Raw genomic sequence first — 19,209 nt, 5'->3', positions numbered from 1 at the left:
CCTATATTGTAGCGTCAGCGTCTAAGTCTACAATCTGCACTAGTAACGGAAATGATTTTCTTTTGCTTGTTTCGCTTTTTGTGGTTCCGGCGAACTCTAAGGAGGTACGAATAATCGCCAACTCAAACACTTTGTACATGTTTGTGTTCTCCGTCCTTTTATTTTTTTTGTATACGTGAGTAGCAAAATTAAAGACCTTCCTTCAATCTGGTGCTGCTATCTGGCGGCCGAAAGATGTACTGTTGTGTAAGTGGAGGAGAAAAAAGTGAGAATAATGGCCCACATGTGATGAATAAGTGCAAATTAATTGAACTCTTCAATTGTAAAAGGTTTAGACAACTCTGTCAGAAATGTGTGTGAGGCAAAACAGTGTTTAAAATGCCCTTCTGTGTGCTAACTCAATGTGAAAGTGTTCTCCGTGAATATAATCACTGAACTAGTAAACCTAGCCAAATGACATGAAGGTCGCCAAATGATTGATTATTTATAGCAAATTATGTATTTTATCGTATTTGACGTTGTAACAATGAAGTTTTACACAAGAAGAAGATCACTGTTGTTGTTGTGAAGTGAGTACCATCTATACACGCAAGTGAGCAGTTAGTGTAATGCATTTAAAGTATTGTCCCGCAGTGTTCCGTATCGGATGACAAGTTAACACGAAATATAAGTGAAAGTTAAGCGTTTTGCCTGTATATTATACGGCACAAAATAGGATGCATCTTCCATGCAAGGGATTATAGCTATATAGTAAGCCTACTCGGCTATAAACTAAGTGCACAATTCGGTAACCTTATTTCTTGTGAGATTCATGTCACGCTGTTTCTTGAATGTTTCAGATATTATCGGGTTCTCTGTACCATGGATAATCCATCAGCTGGTGGCGGGCGGCGAAGAGTAACAACAAAACATTCTGCAGAAGATCAAGCACTAGATCAGATCGCGAAAGAGGTATTTACATGAATCAGCCACACCTGCGCGCTTTGTGCGCCAATAGTTCACTGTTATGATTGTCGTTTTAAGATTTCTGTTCTTCCTTATCAGTTTTGCAACTTCAGCTTATCTGGTCACGCAAGAGTCGCGTGTGTCGTCTGATTTCAAATGTTTCAACATGTACATTGACGTTGATGTCTGCGTATGTGTAACACTGTGTATAGCAAGTATTTCTTCAGCCGCAATTTCACGCTAAGACAATTGAAAAGTATGTGAAACGCGCAGTGTGTTGACAAGCTCTGTGCCGTTTCATTTCACTTGTACACACATTTCTGGGAAACCTCATAATGACAGAACTTTGCTTCTGTTTACTTATTCACCTAAAGAAGGAAAAAGAGAATTAAATTGATAGCATTTTGCGTCTGTTCACACACATTACAATTTTAAATACGAGTACATAATAGCTTACAGTAGACACTTCTCATCCTTAAATTGTTACACACCTGTGTTCAAATGCTGCAGGAATGAAATTATTTTGTCACCTAGTGATTTTGCACTACTGTACTACTGAAATGAAAAATGAGCTTTTAAATTAAAAAGTCTGAAATAAGAATAGATCTAAATAAATCACGTGCTTATTCAATGCTTAAATATTTCTTTTCCATATCCAAGTGAGTCGTCAGGTGCCTTATAACTTAAAAAGGTCTGCTCTTTTATTTTCTGTGACATCTTATAGTTTGTGTACCTATGGTGCAAAGAGGAATATTTTATATGAGTTGTTGGCTTTCAGCAGTAATGTAGGAAACCTACAAAAAATATCAAAAACAACATGGCGACTACAACATAACGGTTGTATGCATTCAGCACCACAAGAGGTACCGACATGGAGACCATATAGAATCCCAGTAAGGAGTCATTGTGTTTGGATGTACCCATGACCACATCATGAAAGTAGTAGTTCGATGCAAGCAACATAGGTGCCCTGTTAATTGTAATCTTGTTAATAGAGAAGAAATATGCTGTGGGTCGAAACCATTTAGTGCAGAGTGTTTTAAGGTTTTATTCTTTCCTATGTATTATTTATCTGTCACTCATGTGTAAAGAAACTTAAGTACTATGGACTTCAAATTGATGAGTGGTATAAAAAAAGAAATCTCAGTTGCTGTACAAATGCCCTCTATTTTTTTTGTATCCAGTGTTTTAGGGTTGGGTGTTGCTGTGCACTTTCTTAAAATTTACTTTATATGGTTGAGATGCATTTAAATTTGTACATTGCTAGATGTGGAAACAGTAAATTGAAAACTGGAGGCTAGGTTTTCCTCAGGAACAAAGAACCACTAAATATAGATTTAGTCTGTGGTATAAGGTCTTATGTTTGGTTGTACCTACAGCTTATAAAGTTTGAAAACTATTCTTGTTTTCAAGGAGAATTACCCTGCCAGTCTTCCTGCAAGTATATTTGTAGGTATTCCAAACATTATGCAAGTTATTGAACTTGGAAAAAGCATTGTTCTACAAGTTTCTAGATGTGTTTCACATTTAATCGTGTACATATTGATGGTAGGCAATGAAAACGTAGTAGCATCATATTGTTAAATTTTGTAGGTGAAACAAAAACAATTTCTTAAAAAATAATGTAATGTGAAACAGAAAGTTGCTACCTGTGTAACTGTATAGTAGGAGCCTAGTGATTGACAGATCAGAGAAATCAATGCGCTTTCAAATCTCTCTTTGATTGTGGAGTTACTGGTTTCTGGAATTAGCAGTTTTCAAGACAGATGAAGTTATGAGCTATTGATTGCCTACTGTCGATATATAAAATGTGTGTGTGTGTGTGTGTGTGTGTGTGTGTGTGTGTGTGTGTGTGTGTGTGTGTGTGTGTGTGTGTATAGTGTTGGAATGCACTCCAAGAACTATGTATGCAGATGGGCATGGCTGAACAGAGAGGGAGGGGAGGAGGAAATAGGCATAGAGAGGGTGGAGGAGGAAGTGGGCAGAGAGAGGAGAGGTAGAAAGTGAGAGAGGGGATGAGGAGATGGATAGAGAGAGAGAGCTAGAAGGAGGTGGTGGAGGTGGACAGAGAAGGGAGAAGAGGAATGAGAAAATGGACAGGGAGAGGGGGAAGGAGGAGATGTGAGAAATATACATGCCATATGTATACCTGGGGCAAAGCCACCAGTAAAAAGCTAATTAATTTATATTTTGCTAGAAAAAGTCGGTTGAGTAATGCAAGCTATGAACATATGGAAAGTATGGGTAGGATTAGATTTTCCTAAATTTTAATTTTATCCTTTTTGATTATTGTAGTGACAGTGACTGATTTACATTTGTGAGCTGGGAGGGGAAAAACATCTATCCTCAGAAAATACTGGTTTTATTTTATTTCTCCAAATCGATTATCATTCGATATTATTACAACAGCAATATATAGTGTTCTACATAGTTTCTGTCACTAAAAGTTTATTTTCACTGACTTTGTGATTCACTTATATATAAAATAATAATAGTGACACTCTGGACACACTGTATTGCGATTCACTGTAGTGTGTGTGGAGATTATATGGAAGCTTTTAAAGAAGAATGCAGTGAACTTAGTTGATCTCCTTGAAGGTTAAAAGCTGTTGTGTGTGACCATCCATTACTGTGGAGAAGTACTGGGTGGTTATAATTAATCTTTCTTTATTTAAAATGTTATAACACAGAAACTAATTATGGTACGAGTACCAGACTTGGTTGCTTTGATGCCCCGAGTATGGGGTGCATGATTCCCTAATGTCACAGCACTACCGTCCAGTTCCAGCTATGGCCACTAGGTGCTGTGATCAGTCATCGTGATTCGTAGTCTCACAGAGTGCACTTGTTGACGTGTGAACATTAGCGTGGAGAAAAGGAGGAAGGCATTATTGGTGAAGCTCTATTATCATCTCAACAGTAATGCTGCAGCTGCACTTCGAGAATATCGCTAGCTGAAAGGATTACGGAAGGGTCCTCTTTCTCCACCTGCTGTGCGGAGCATGATGAAGAAGTTCGAATCAACTGGAGAACTGGGCGTCGCTGCAGGAAGAGGCCGATGACCGGTTGCACCACAGGTGGTTTATGAAATCGCTGTTGCTATGGCAGACAATGCGGCATGCAATTCCCAATCGTCAGGCAGTGCATGTGCTGTGTCATGACAGTTGAACATTCTGTTGTCCAACTGTACAGAAGGTGCTTCAAAACATTCTCAAATGGTATGTGTACAAGATCCATATCATACAGCAGCGTGCACCACAGGACGCACAACGATGTGTTGACTTTGATCTCCACTTTCTCGCAAGGATTGAAGTTGACAAGGGCTGTCCCTGGACCATCCAATGGACAGGTGAAGCTGTTTTCCCTGACTGGTGAGGTGAACACGTTGAATTGCCGAGTGTGGGGATCTCCACCTCCAGTCACTGTGCATGAAGTTCCTCCGTATGGTGAACGTGTCACCGTATGCTGTGGCTTCACAGCTACGTTCATCATTGTCCTGTTCTTTTTTGAATAGGTTGGCGCTCAAGGACCAAAGACGTGCAGTGTGAGTGATCAGCGTCGCTGTGATATGTTTCGCCAGCACGTCATACCTGCCCTAAGGGAGAGAGATGCATTGAACGCAACAGTTTTCATGCAAGAAGGGGCCCCACTGCACGATCAAATTATCAGCTGACCGTTTCCAAATGCTTGGCCGGCACTCCTTGTGATTTCTGGTTGCGGGCCTACCTGAAGGACAGGGTTTGCCAGTGGGACATTCACACGTGCTGATCTAAAGCACAGCATATCAAGAGAGGTAGCCAGAACATGCTTTGTTATGCTGTGCAGAATGGAACCCTGCACTTTCAGACACTTCTGGACACTGGGCACCATATTGAGCAGCTTTTGTTGTAGTAATGGTACCGGAATGTAATGATATGATTACCGTAGCAGAACATCAAAAGTGTTTCAGTTGAACTGATTCTGGATTATTTTTCTTCACCATGTCCGCGACATTAATGTTACCAAGTTTGGTACTCTTATTGTAATTAGTTTCCATGTTATAATGTGTTAAATAGGGAAAGTTTAGTTATAACCACATGATACAATGGATCACACATATTTTTTGGTGTGTGAAGTAGCTTTATGCTGAGCAGTACCTTTCCATAGTATTTATAATTCTCACCGTGAAGGAAATTGGTGAGCGAAACAACTCCTGCATTCTGTAAAGCAGTTCAGTCAAGAAATTGACAGAAAGTTCACTAATATTTGCAAAATTGTGATACTTGCACCTGTCAGGGAGCCAAGTAACATTTAGTTTTAATTTGAGATTGCATCTCCTCCTATGTTGCTATGGATATTTTTCTGTGCTTCAGTGAGGAAATATAGACCCACTTCATCAACACGATTTGTGCAAAGTGTGGTAATGGATGACGTGGAATAGAAATTAAAAATACGAATAAAGAAACAGCAACAATTTCTCTAGTGTTAATATACAGAACTGTCTTTACATTGACTACTTCATAATACTCATTTTCTTCTTCTTCTATACTTGAAATATTAACATTTTTCCTCTTCTTGAGTTTGACAGTTAATATTTGGCTGCTGTGGTCTGTTTGCCTTTTGAGTTTTTACCTTACTCGCTTACAGTTTAAAACTAGTCTGTGGCCATTTTCTATACCATAACATACAAATTGACAAGTCTTTTAAAATGTTGTTGCGTTGGTGCTGCTGGTGGTGGTGGTCATCTTTAGTCGAAAGATTGGTTTGATGCAGCTTTCCATACTATGTGCAAGTCTCTTCACCTCTGAATAAATACTCCAACCTACATTCTTTTGAACCTGCTTACTATATCGATCTTTTCGTGTCCCTCTGCAATTTTTACTCTGACACTTCCCATCTGTACTAAATTGATGATCCCTTGATGTGTCAGAATGTGTCCTATCAACAGATCCCTTCTTTTAGTCGAGTCATGTCGCAGATTTCTTTTCTCCTCATTTGTATTCAGTGCTTCCTCATTGGTCACGTGATATACCCATCTAATCGTCAGCATTTTCCTGTAGCACCAGATTTCAAAAGCTTCAATTCTCTTCTTGTCTGAACTGTTTATCGTCCAAGTTTCACTTCCATATGGGGCTACACTCCAGACAAATACCTTTACAAAAGACTTCCTAACAGTCAAATCTATATTCAGTGTTAACAAATTTATCTTCGCCAGGAACATTTTTCTTGCCGGTGCCAGTCTGCATTTTGTATCCTCTCTGCTTCAGCCATTGTCAGTTATTTTATTTCCCAAATAGGAAAACTGGTTGACTACTTTCTTTGTCTTGTTTCCTAATCTAGCTCCCTTAGCATCGCCTGATTTAATTCAACTATAGTACCCTTGTTTTTTTTATTTATTTATCCAATATCCTCGTTTCAAGACCCTGTCCATGCCATTCAACTGCTCTTACAAGTTCTTTGCTGTCTTTGACAATTGTAATGTCATCAGCAAACCTCAAAGCTTTTATTTCTTCTCCTTGGACTTTAATTCATTCTCTGAATCCCGCTTAGGCTTTCTTCACTGCTGTACAGATTGAATAACTCGCTGCTTAGCCACTGCGTCCCTTTCGTATCCCTCAACTCGTATAATTGCCATCTGGTGGGTCAAACCTGCATCCAGCCTTCCTGATATATGTTTCCTGGGATTTCCCCAAATCGCTTCATTCCAATGTCGGAAGGGCATGGCCAACTTCCTTCCCTGTCCTTCCTTAATCTGATGGGACTGATGACCTCGCTCTTTGGCCCACTCCCCCAAACCAACCAAAAGCCATTACCTACCTTCTCAGAGAAGTCTTAGAGTCATTATTGCCTCTCACTCAGCTACATATCTCTGTCATCCAAACTGATCTTCCCCGAGGTTGGCTTCTAGCAGTTTTTCTGTTCTTCTGTAAGTAACTCATGTTAGTTTTTTGTAACTGTGACTTGTTAAACTGACAGTTCAGTAATATTCACAGGTGTTACCACCTGCTCTCTTTGGAATTTGAATTGTTAAATTCTTTTTGAAGTCTTATTATTCTTCTTCTTTTCTTTTTCTGTTTGGGTCATCTAAGGACCACATGCCGATTTCAGTGCTTCCTCCTTTATTCTTCTTTCATCTTCTCTCTGTGTATCCTTTTTCTCTCCCCAGGTCACTTTGACCACTTTCTTCTGAAAAATCTCTCTTTCTGTAACATCTTTTTCACTTATATTGTTTCTTCCCAAATCTTTCCTAATTTCTTGAATCCAGGCTATTGTTGACTTCTTGTTCCACAGATATTTAAAAATCTATTTGGTTAACCTATTGCTGTTCGTTCCGCGTAGATGTCCAAAAAATAGCAGTTACCTCTTCCACAGCATTCCAGTTATGTTTTCTGTGTTGTGATATACTTCTTTATTACTTCTTAATATCCATACCTCTGTATTTCTTAGCGGACAGAGTATTTTTTGAATGATTCTCCTTTCCACGACTTAAAGTTTGTGTACTTTGTAATTCAGTATTAAACATTTACTTGCATAAAGATAATCTGGTTTTACTACAGTGTTGTAGTGCTACATTTTCAAATTTTTAGACAGACTTCTGTTGTAAATGTTCCTGGTTATAGCATATGCTCCCTCCAATTCCCATACTCTTTCTTCTTCAGTGAATTTTTCTAAGCCATTTCTTGAACCATTTCTCCCAAGTATTTAAATTTATTAACCCTCTTTATCTGCCCAATATCTGTGATAAACACTACTTCTCCAGTAGCTACTTTGATAGCTATTTTTTCTAATAGATTGATTTGTATTTCTGCATTTTTTAGGTTTTCAGAAAGAATGGTGAAATCATTTGCAAATGCTAGACAGTTAATTGCAATATCTTTGTTTGTAGTTCCCAGTCTTATTGGTGATAACTTATATTCCTTTAGTTTTCATTTCCATTCTCTTACTCTTTTCTCTAGGACGCAGTTGAAGAGGAGTGGAGACAGGCTGTCATTTTGCCTTACATCTATTTTTGTTTTGAATACCTTAGATATTTTGCCCCAAAACTTTACTTTTCATTTGGTGTCTATGAGTGTTTCATGAACATGGTTTGCGAGTTTAGATTTAATGCCAAATTTTCAGATCATTTATCTAGTGTTTCCCTATCAACCAAATCAAATGCTTTTTAAAATCTGTAAATGTTACAGCTATGTCTTTATAGTTTGTAAGTCTGTGACAGATTATGGGCTTTAGGTTGAAAATCTGTTCTGAGAAAGATCTGCCCTTTCTAAATCCACTCTGATAATCTCCCAAATGGCTATCAGGTTTTGCCTCTATCTTGTTTAGTAATAGTGTTGAAAATATTGTATAACCCATTGGCAACACAGATGTACGACTGTAGTTGTTCATGCTTATCACCTTTCTTGTGCAAAGACTGGATAAGAGCCACTTTCCAGTGTTCTGGAATCTCTTCAAGTTTCCATATTTCTTCAGATATGATCTGAAGGTTAGTTATAACATTTGGTTGAGACCATTTTTTAAGTTGAGCTGTAGTACAGTTTTCTCCGCTGGCTTTGTTGTTTTTGAGACTATTTATTGCTTATTTAATTTCTTTAGCTGTAGGTGGTGGATCTGCTTCTGTGTTTTCATGAAGATCTGTAAATTCTAACTTACAGTTTGGTTCTTCACAGTTCAAGAGTTGTTTAAATCAGTTTCATAGTATTTCAGAGCTCTAGGTATTGCTTAGGTCTATTTTACCATTTTCATCTCTGAAACAAATATTTGGAGCTTGGTAGCCCCCTTAGATGATTTTTAAACATCTGAAAGAAATTCCAGGAATTATTTTTAACAAAACTGTTTTGTATGCCAACAAATTGACTTCACGAAAGACTGTTCAGTACTCTTTGTTATTCTTGCTAATTTCTTTCCTTTGCATTTTAAATTCATCAGGGTGCTCAATCTTTCCAGAACATTTCAATTTTTTCCACTGTTTTATTCTTTCAGCAATTGCTTTTTCACAGGTTTCATTCCATTATACTTTCTTCTTCATTTTTGTTGATCCAAATGCGTTCTTTGCTGCCCTGTTGATTTCTTTGGATAATTCTTTCCATTTTCCTGATTTAACTATTTCAGTTTCGTCTTGAAAATATTTTATGGCCTCTTTTGAGATGTTGAGTCTGTCCGTGTTATATTTAATAAATTTTTGCTGTCTCCTTTGGGTTTTATTAGGAAGAATTTTCACTCTATTTAGAGATGTCCATGATTTTGTTTTTCTCGACAATTTGTTGAAGGAAGTTGACATTAATCAACTGAAATGTTTTACAAAGATTAAGTAGTCTTTTGCCATTTTTGTTCTTTCCTTTATAGACTGGATATTCTTGCACAATTTTTTGAAAAGCTTTTTTCGTAAATATTTGTGCGTTAAAATCCCACAATAGTATTACAACATTGGATTTTGGAATTTTTGATATTTCATCTTCCTGAAGTTCCCAGAATGCTTCTACTTTACTTGGATTATTCTTATTGTCATCATTAATTGGAGCATGGTAATTTAGAAAATTATACTGTTTATTTTTGCATTTCACTGTGGGAAGAGAGAGTCTTCCTGAACTGAATTTTAATTCTGTAACATTATCTACGAAATTTTTATGGATATAGAAGGCAGTATAAAGTATTGGCATGCCTTTCATGATTTTTATTGCTTGTTTACCCCTAAAAATTCTGTGGTTTTTCATTTCTGTAGCATTTTGTCCAAAAATCTTAGTTTCCTTTATTGCTAAAATTGACACTTCATGCTTATCTAAGGCAAATTTAAAGTTCTTTCTCTTTACCAACTTTTAGTAATGAGTTTACAGTCAAGGTGCCTGCAAAGAATTTCCATTTGTATTTAGAAGGATATCAAGGATGGTCTGACTCAAACTTCCTGCAGAAGTTGGGACTCCCTGAATGCTTGGTCCTGACGCATTGCATAAAGCAATGGTGTAATGCTCTTTTGAATTACCACCTCAGATAGTGCTTACGTTTAGTGGACTTTCCATTCTGCAATGTGCATTGTACATGGTAGGAAATAAGTTCCAAGATAAGATTGGATTGTTAGTGCGAAATGATTATTTTTCATGTTTTTCTCTGCCATTGGGATTCCTCTTCTGCACTTGTGACCACTCACCAGGTTTCATATGTTATGCTGTGTAGTGGTCCTCACATGTTGCTACCATCCAGAACCATACGGATGCAGGTTTTTTTTAGGAGGTGTTACTCCCCCCCTCTTCCTCATCACTTGCGAGATGAGGCTCCAGGCTTGGGACCGGCAGTGGCAGAGATTATTATTATTATTATTATTATTATTATTATTATTATTAGTGCTTCATCCTTTCATTAGAGAGTGTTTGAAGAGACAAGGGCACTTGTTCACATATCAATAATGGAGAGGAGAACAGTCATCTCTTTAAATAAAGACGTCTCTCAGTATTTTCATGGTGTGATTACTCAAAGTTAAGTTTGGTGATGAGATTTGTTGTTAGATCTCCTAAAAGAAATTTAAAAATAGTAGTAGTCTATCATGCTGTTTGTTTAAGTAAGTGCCCCACATTGAGACACTGGTTGTTTATGTTTGAAGGAACCCTGTTACATTCCTGTCTTGCCCTCATGTACATTATTTATCTGAAGTTACGAAACAAATTCTCTCTCTTTATATCAATATTCTTCTTTCTGCTATTATTATTATTATTACAGTATATAAAATGACAACCGTCCCATAAAACCAGTCCAACTATACTTTTTTTTAGTGCTACAATATTTATACAATTGCGTGGCAGAAAGAATACTTATTGCACTAGGTATAACCTGTTCGGACAAGTTTCCCACCTTGCAGCTACCTGTCACATTATCTTCGTGTAGCAACTTTGCAATATCTTTACTATTTTGCACCTTTTACTCATTATTTATGGAAAAAGATATACCTAATTCTGAATTATGCATGTCAAATAAGCGAATTTCTGTGGCTTTAAGATGTTATAGACTAATTGGAAATGAAACTTTGAGAGCGAAGAACACCATAATAATTATTGTACATTAGAACTAGCTATTGTAAACGATGTAATTAGTACAGTACTAATGAAAATACTCCAGAGAACTTCACTATCTTAATTACTTCAATATAACATGATTTGCGTGCTATTCAGATACTAGAATGAGCGCTTCTAAAATTTACCAGTGTTCTGTCTCCATGACAGTGTACCTAAAGGCAGTATCTAAAGTGATATCGTACACTAATTTTTTTATTGTAGCAGTAGTTGTGTTTACTGACAATCATACTATGAAATAAATGGGAAATTTCATAAACAGTTTTATAATAGCATATTTTTATGTGCCATTACACATTTTCAAACACAGTTTCAGGTTCAGGGTTTTAGCTGACTATTAATACGCTGTCATTTCATTGGAGACACATATATGTGACTGGTATGCTGCTTTTATTCATGTGATGTACCTTGTACTCTTCACCTTGCCCTGCTGTGTTTTTACACTTCACAAAGAAAAATGGCACAGGTGTTAGCAAACAGAACTGTCATTCAGTAGGAGTGTACTTCAGATTCAGGTTTGGGTTTAGATTAAAGCAATTTCTTTCCCTGTCATTGCCCTATCTGAGCTTGTCTGTTTCTAATGATCTCGTTGTCGGTGGGATGTTAAACTGTAGTCTCCATTCCTTTAATATGAGCTGTACTTAGATACTAAACAGTAGTCATCACATTGGAGGAACTTCCGATGTTTTGGTATCATCCATGCTGAGCGTGTAGGAATGGCGTGGAAATTTTTGGTGGGCCTTTTTCTGTAATATAACTAGATTTCTATTTCCAAAAAGAATACAGTTTCAGCTTAGTTTGTAATTTGACAAATGCCTATGGCAGTCACATTGTAAAGCAGTATTATAGCTAGTTAGACTTGAGACACTGCTCTAATATCTAAGAGACTGTGAAAGAGCTAATCGAGGAAATGCATGTTGAGGAGTGTTGCGTCTGGCTTTGGCTTTTCAGATGGCTGGTGGCAAATACTCAAGACATAACCGCTGCTCACACAAGGACCAGCTAAACAGATAGAGAGAAAGATGATCTTGGTAGTTGTCACTTTCATATGTACTTTATTCTTAAGTAATGCCCACTACCATTCTACTGTCTGCTTTTATCTGTTCCTGGTTCCTGTAAATGTGCCAAGAAAGATTTTTTTCTGGTGCTACAAACGTTTCTGGCTGTTTCACATACAAGTGTAAGAAATGGACAAAGAACATCATAAATAAAGTGTGTGTATGTTCAGCAAACACCTGTCAAGTGAAACACAGTTTGCTGCTCTTGCACGTGAGATAGGGGTCCAACATGAGTGATGGATTGCAGTGAGCTGTTGTTAGGTTGTGCAGACTGTCTACAGATCACACAGGAGTGGGCAGTTCCTAATAATTGATTGCCAATTGCTCATAATTCCCATGTAATCTGATGAACCGAATGTGACATTTGACAGTATGGCTGCCTGGTTGAATTGTTTGTCTAGGTCTTAAGAATGGTTGTGTAGTTTCATTTTGCTTCGCAAAATAAGGAAGGAACATTAGGGTTTAAGGTCCCATCGACATCGAGATCATAAGCAATGGATCACAAGCTCAGATTGTTTCAAGGATGGAGAAGGAAATCGACTGTGCACACTATCTCACTTGGTCAATCTTTGCTTTTCTCACACTAAGTGAGCACTTTACATTAGAATTTATACTTATGAAGGGAGCACAAACCACTGTGAAAAGTGAAGTTGAAGCCATATTTGCCATTTATGTTAAATAGTTGTATAAATATAAAAACATTGACATCCTCAGATATTGCAGTGATTAGCATTTTGGAGCTTGTGCTGTAGTAGTAGAATTCAAGGGAAATTCATAGTAATAGTCATGATATAGTAGGCTCCAACTGGTGATTGAGTTATTTATGAGACAATTACAGGCATTATTTAGTTATGTGTGTCTGAAAGAACAGAATGACATATCATAAGTGGCAACTTTAATTTAAAGTTTCAGGGCAGAACTGTTATGCAGCTATACTCAAACCACATGGCATTTCGTGTAATCTAACTCTCATTCATACAGTTTATAACAAGAATTATGCTTGATGTAAAAGTTTTCTGAGTATGGTACTGTATCATAATGTTAAAAAAACATACTGGAATAACCAGCGTTTCGCCCACAGTTAAAGTGGCCTACTTCTGGGTCTTCTAGGCAGTCAGGAGAAGGCCACCATAAGCGTGACCGAAATGTTGGTTTCTTCAGTACGTTTTTTTAGATTATGACATTGTACCATACTCAGAAAACTTTAATGTCAGCTGATTCTGCCCATGGAGGCTTACACAATTATAAGAGTTGTGGTAATCAGCAATGCTGCTGTTGAAAACATCTGTTGTTGACGTCACCAAATGAACTGGCAAGAAATCCTGAGTAGTGATTCATAATCCTGGTGGTACAAGTAATGTTTAATCCTATAATTGAAGTGGCAAGGACAGGAGAGATGATTCAGTGCATTTCCCATCATGTGTTAGCAGCGCAATGCGAACTTTCATTAGGCTTTTGTCGTGATGCTTGGGTATGGCACTGTTGATGCTAATTCACATATCTGAAAAAAAGACATAATACTTGCAAGTATGTTGGAGCTTTTGGAGACAACACCAGCTGTTGCAGTCTTCCTTCTCAACTGTAACTAAAATAAAATAAAATTAAAATACAGCACTTGAAACCTGTGTACCCTCATCCATGATCTGCAAAATCAGAGTCACTTAAACACAGTACTTGTGCTTAAGACAAAATGAAAAATCCCTACCTGGGCATGGTGATATGTCAATGAAATGTAGTTTTTCTTTGTTGGTACATGCTATGCACTAAGTGGGTACATGATCTGCAGAACAGTTTTATTTATATTAATTTTTAAAATAGTCATGTTTGCGTGGGTCAGTGTTGGATACCAAGGGATGAGTGCAGAATATGAGTGCAGATCCAGTGGTAGAAGAAGAAAAGGAAGAACGCAAGGAAGATGGTGCAAACAACTTTAAATTGCTTGGTCTTGTAACAGGCAAACATGACTGACCCAAAAATGTTCATAAGGGATGGCGGCGGTGGTGCGGTGGCGGTGGGGATGATGATGATGATAATGATGTCTATTTTGTTGAAATCCATGAACTGCAATACTAAGCCACCATAAAATTCCTGGTTGTGAAGAGTTTTGTAGCAACACAATGTCATCCAAAGCTTATGAAGGTTTATAATTGAAGATGTCTGTGCACACTGTAATAACTCCAGTCTTTCTTCGCACTCCCTACAGGAGTGATATGTAGGAAGTTGTAGTATATTCTTAGATTCATCACTTAAAGCTGGTTCCTGGAACATTGTGAGTATGCTATTGGGGAATAGATTGAGTCATGTCTTAAAGTGATTTCAGTTTTTACAGCATCTCCATGATGCTCTCCCATAGCGAAAACAAATCTGTTACCATTTCGTTGCACTTCTCTTTGTATGTGTTCAAAGTTCTCTGTTAGCCTGATTGGGTACACACTTGAGCAAGATTCTGGGTTGTGTCCCATGAGTGTTTTGTAAGCTCTGTGTAGACTGATTGCATTTTCCTAGTATTCTATTTAATGAAGTTACAACATAAAACTAATAACAGATAAAAATGAAATGTTTATGAACCCAAAAAAAGTCAAGCCATAAGTTTAAGTAAATGCAATCAACAATATATCTTAAGAATCAGCTTAAGATTTCAAGGAACTCCTCAACAGAATAGGAGGAGTGATCCATGAGAAAACTCTTCAGTTTTGATTTGAAAGCACATGAGTTACTGCTAAGATTTTTGAATTCTTGTTGTAGCCTATTGAAAATGGATGCAGCAGTATACTGCACAAGAGTCACAGAAGTCCGATCCAAATGCGGGTTGGATTTCTGCCGAGTATTAACCGAGTGAAAGCTGCTTATTCCTGGAAATAAGCTGATATTTTTAACAAGGAATGACAGTAAAGAATGTATATATTAAGAGGCACGTGCAAAATATCCAGACTAGTGAACAGGGGTCGACAAGAGGTTCGTGAACTTACACCACTTATTGCCCGAACTACCTGTTTCTGAGCCAAAAATATCCTTTTAGAATAGGAAGAGTTATTCCAAAATATAATACCATACGACTTAAGCGAATGAAAATAAGCGAAGTAGACTAATTTTCGTGTGGAACAATCACTCACTTCAGATACTGTTCAAATAGTAAAAATGGCAGCATTAAGTCTCTGAACATGATCCTGAATGTGGGCTTTCTACGACAGTTTACTATCTATCTGAAGACCTAGAAATTTGAACTGTTCAGTTTCATGAATAATATGCCCATTCTGTAAAATTAAAGTGTCAGGTTTTGTTGAATTGTGTGTTAGAAACTGTAAAAACAGAGTCTTACTGTGATTTAGCATTAGTTTATTTTCTACAAGTCATGAACTTATGTCTTGAACTGCACAATTTGCACACAACATCCTTTACTACCAAGCTAGTGTCATTGGCAAACAAAAATATTTTGGAATTACTGGTAATACTAGAGGGCATATCATTTATGTAAATGGGGAACAAGAGTGGCCCCAACACTGATCCTTGGGGCACCTGACCCCATTTGACTGTGCCCCATGCAGACCCCACATCACAGCAATTCTCAACACTGTGAATAAATGACCTTTTGCTGTCTGTCGTTAAAGGAAGAGATGAATCAGTTATGAGCTACTCCCCATATTCTATAATGGTCCAACTTATGGAGCAATATTTTGTAATCAACTTGATCAAATGCCTGAGTTAAATAAAAAAAAAAATTACGCGTAGTATTCGAAACCTTTTGTTTAACCCATCCAGTATCTCACAGAGAGAAGAGAATGTAGCATTTTCAGTTGTTAAACAACTGAAGTCGAGCTGTACATCTGATAGCAAATTGTGATATAAAATGATCAATTATCCTTACATACACAGCCTTTTCAATAACTTTAGCAAACACTAATGGCATAGAAATAGGTCTAAAATTGTCTACATTATCCCTTTCTCCCTTTTTATAAAGAAGCTTTACTACTGAATACTTTAATCACTCAGTAAACTGAGCATTCCTAAAGGAAAAATTACAAATATGGCTAAGTACAGGGCTTAAGTACAGGGCTCTAACATGTGCAGCACAGTACTTTAATATTCGTCTAGGTACTCCATCATAACCATGAGAGTCCTTAGTCTTTAGTGATTTAGTTATTGATTCAGTCTCCCCTGTAGAAACTAAACTTTTATTTAATTCACCAGCAATGCTCAGAAAATGATTGTTAAATACTATACATATATCTGACTTATCAGTAACAGAATTTTTTTTTTTTTTATTAAGAACTGACTTTATATCTTCGACCTTGTGCTGCTGGCCAGACACTTCCTTCACAACTGACCATATGGTTTTAATTTTATCCTGTGAATTAGCTATTCTGTTTGCATACCACATACTCTTTGCCTTCCTAATAACATTTTTAAGCACCTTACAACACTGTTTGCAATGATCTACTGTAACTTGATTGTGACTACTTGTAACAATTTGATATAATTTCCACTTTGCTCCACATGATATCCTTATCCCACTAGTCAGTCACCCAGGCTGCCTTTCACTGTTAGTACCCCATTTAGAATGTTCTAATGGAAAGCAATTCTTAAAGAGAATGAGTTATGTGTCAAGGAAAGCATTATATTTGCCATCTATGTTGTTGGCACTATAAACACCTTGTCACTCTTGTTCCTTGGCGAGGTTTGAAAAACTCTGTATTGTCATTGGATTAGCTTTCCTACATAATTTGTAATTATATGTGACATTTGTTTAAGCACAAATGCCTTTTAGTGTTAAAATTTGTGCATCATGGTCTCAAATGCCATTCACCCTTTTGCTAACAGAATGCCCATCTAGTAATGAAGAATGAATAAAAATACTGTGTATGGCTGTGCTAGTGTTCCCCTGCATCCTAGTTGGAAAAACACAGTCTGCATCAGATCATATAAATTTAGGAGATCTATCAACATTCTTTTCCTTGCACAATCATATGCAAAATTAACATTGAAGTCACCACATACAGCTAATTTCTGGTACTTCCCATAAAGTGAATCAAGAACCCTCTCTAGCTTGAGCAGAAATGCTGTGAAGTCAGAGTTAGGGGACCTATGAACAACTACAAGTAGAGGTATAGTTTCACTAAATTCAACTGCCCCTGCACAACATTCAAATATCTGTTCAATGCAGTGCTGTGATACGTCTATGGACTCAAAGGGAATACCATTGTTTACGTACATGGCCATTCCCCCACTTCACAAGGAACTGTTGAACTATTTTCCTATATTCGCACCACCGAACCAAAGTCTGCCACCTGTGTTACCTATGACTGAGCTTGTGTGTTTGTTCCGTTTCATATTCCTACAAATTATTATAATTGGGTATTGATATGAGTTGAATGATTTCAGTTGCGACTCATTGATACTGTAGTTATCAGCTACCACAGTTTTTCGTTTTGTGAAGTCCCCAACTGCACATTTCTGAACATTAAAAACATGTTGCCAATCTTTGCACCCCTTTGAAACCTTATCAAGATCTTACTGTATATTTGTGCAGCTTTATCCAGACAGTAGCATACTTCACTCTAAGTAACACATCTGCAAAAAGTGAGAGTTACTAGTAGTATTTTCTACTAGGTCATTAACATACAACATGAACAGCAAGAGTCCCAACACAATTTCCTGGAGCATGTCTGAAACTACTTCTCTATTCAATGATGACTCTCTCATCCGAGATAACATGCAGCATCCTTCCTATCAAGAATTTCTCATCCAGTCACAGTTTTTGCTTGCCCCTTCTGTTGAGGACATTGAATTCTAAGTATTTACCACGTTGTTGTTGTTGTTGTTGTTGTTGTTGTTGTGGTCTTCAGTCCTGAGACTGGTTTGATGCAGCTCTCCATGCTACTCTAACCTGTGCAAGCTTTTTCATCTCCCAGTACCTACTGCAACCTACATCCTTCTGAATCTGCTTAGTGTATCCATCTCTTGGTCTCCCTCTACGATTTTTACCCTCCACGCTGCCCTCCAATACTAAATTGGTGATCACTTGATGCCTCAGAACATGTCCTACCAACCGATCCCTTCTTCTGGTCGAGTTGTGCCACAAACTTCTCTTCTCCCCAATCCTATTCAATACCTCCTCATTAGTTACGTGATCAACCCACCTTATCTTCAGCATTCTTCTGTAGCACCACATTTCGAAAGCTTCTATTCTCTTCTTGTCCAAACTGGTTATCGTCCATGTTTCACTTCCATACATGGCTACACTCCATACAAATACTTTCAGAAACGACTTCCTGACACTTAAATCTATACTCGATGTTAACAAATTTCTCTTCTTCAGAAACGATTTCCTTGCCATTGCCACTCTACATTTTATATCCTCTCTACTTCGACCATCATCAGTTATTTTGCTCCCCAAATAGCAAAACTCCTTTACTGCTTTAAGTGTCTCATTTCCTAATCTAATCCCCTCAGCATCACCCGATTTAATTTGACTACATTCCATTATCCTCGTTTTGCTTTTGTTGATGTTCATCTTATATCCTCCTTTCAAGACACTGTCCATTCCGTTCAACTGCTCTTCCAAGTCCTTTGCTGTCTCTGACAGAATTACAGTGTCATCGGCGAACCTCAAAGTTGTTACTTCTTCTCCATGAATTTTAATACCTACTCTGAATTTTTCTTTTGTTTCCTTTACTGCTTGCTCAATATACAGATCAAACAACATCGGGGAGAGGCTACAACCCTGTCTCACTCCTTTCCCAACCACTGCTTCCCTTTCATGTCCCTCGACTCTGATAACTGCCATCTGGTTTCTGTACAAATTGTAAATAGCCTTTCGCTCCCTGTATTTTACCCCTGCCACCTTTAGAATTTGAAAGAGAATATTCCAGTCAACATTGTCAAAAGCTTTCTCTAAGTCTACAAATGCTAGAAACGTAGGTTTGCCTTTCCTTAATCTTTCTTCTAAGATAAGTCGTAAGGTCAGTATTGCCTCACGTGTTCTACTGTTTCTACGGAATCCAAACTGATCTTCCCCGCGGTTGGCTTCTACTAGTTTTTCCATTCGTCTGTAAAGAATTCGTGTTAGTATTTTGCAGCTGTGACTTATTAAACTGATAGTTCGGTAATTTTCACATCTGTCAACACCTGTTTTCTTTGGGATTGGAATTATTATATTCTTCTTGAAGTCT

At 37.5% G+C, this 19,209-nt stretch overlaps 1 protein-coding gene across 1 annotated transcript in view; it reads left to right on the top strand.

Annotated features, from left to right (window-relative positions):
* Positions 1-228: 228 nt before the first annotated feature.
* LOC126473334 (leucine-rich repeat flightless-interacting protein 2) overlaps positions 229-19,209 on the top strand; it is a 217,200-nt gene continuing 198,219 nt past the window's right edge. The window contains exons 1-2 of the mRNA XM_050100323.1: positions 229-569; positions 840-951. Of these exons, the coding sequence (XP_049956280.1) occupies positions 862-951 (90 nt within the window). The 5' untranslated portion in view covers positions 229-569; positions 840-861. The remainder of the gene's footprint in view (positions 570-839; positions 952-19,209) is intronic.

This window comes from Schistocerca serialis, chromosome 4 (assembly GCF_023864345.2).
Source record: "Schistocerca serialis cubense isolate TAMUIC-IGC-003099 chromosome 4, iqSchSeri2.2, whole genome shotgun sequence".
Taxonomy (NCBI): Eukaryota; Metazoa; Arthropoda; class Insecta; order Orthoptera; family Acrididae; genus Schistocerca; species Schistocerca serialis.
Note: the sequence above shows the minus strand (reverse complement) of the source record. Positions and strands in the feature narration are given on the sequence as shown.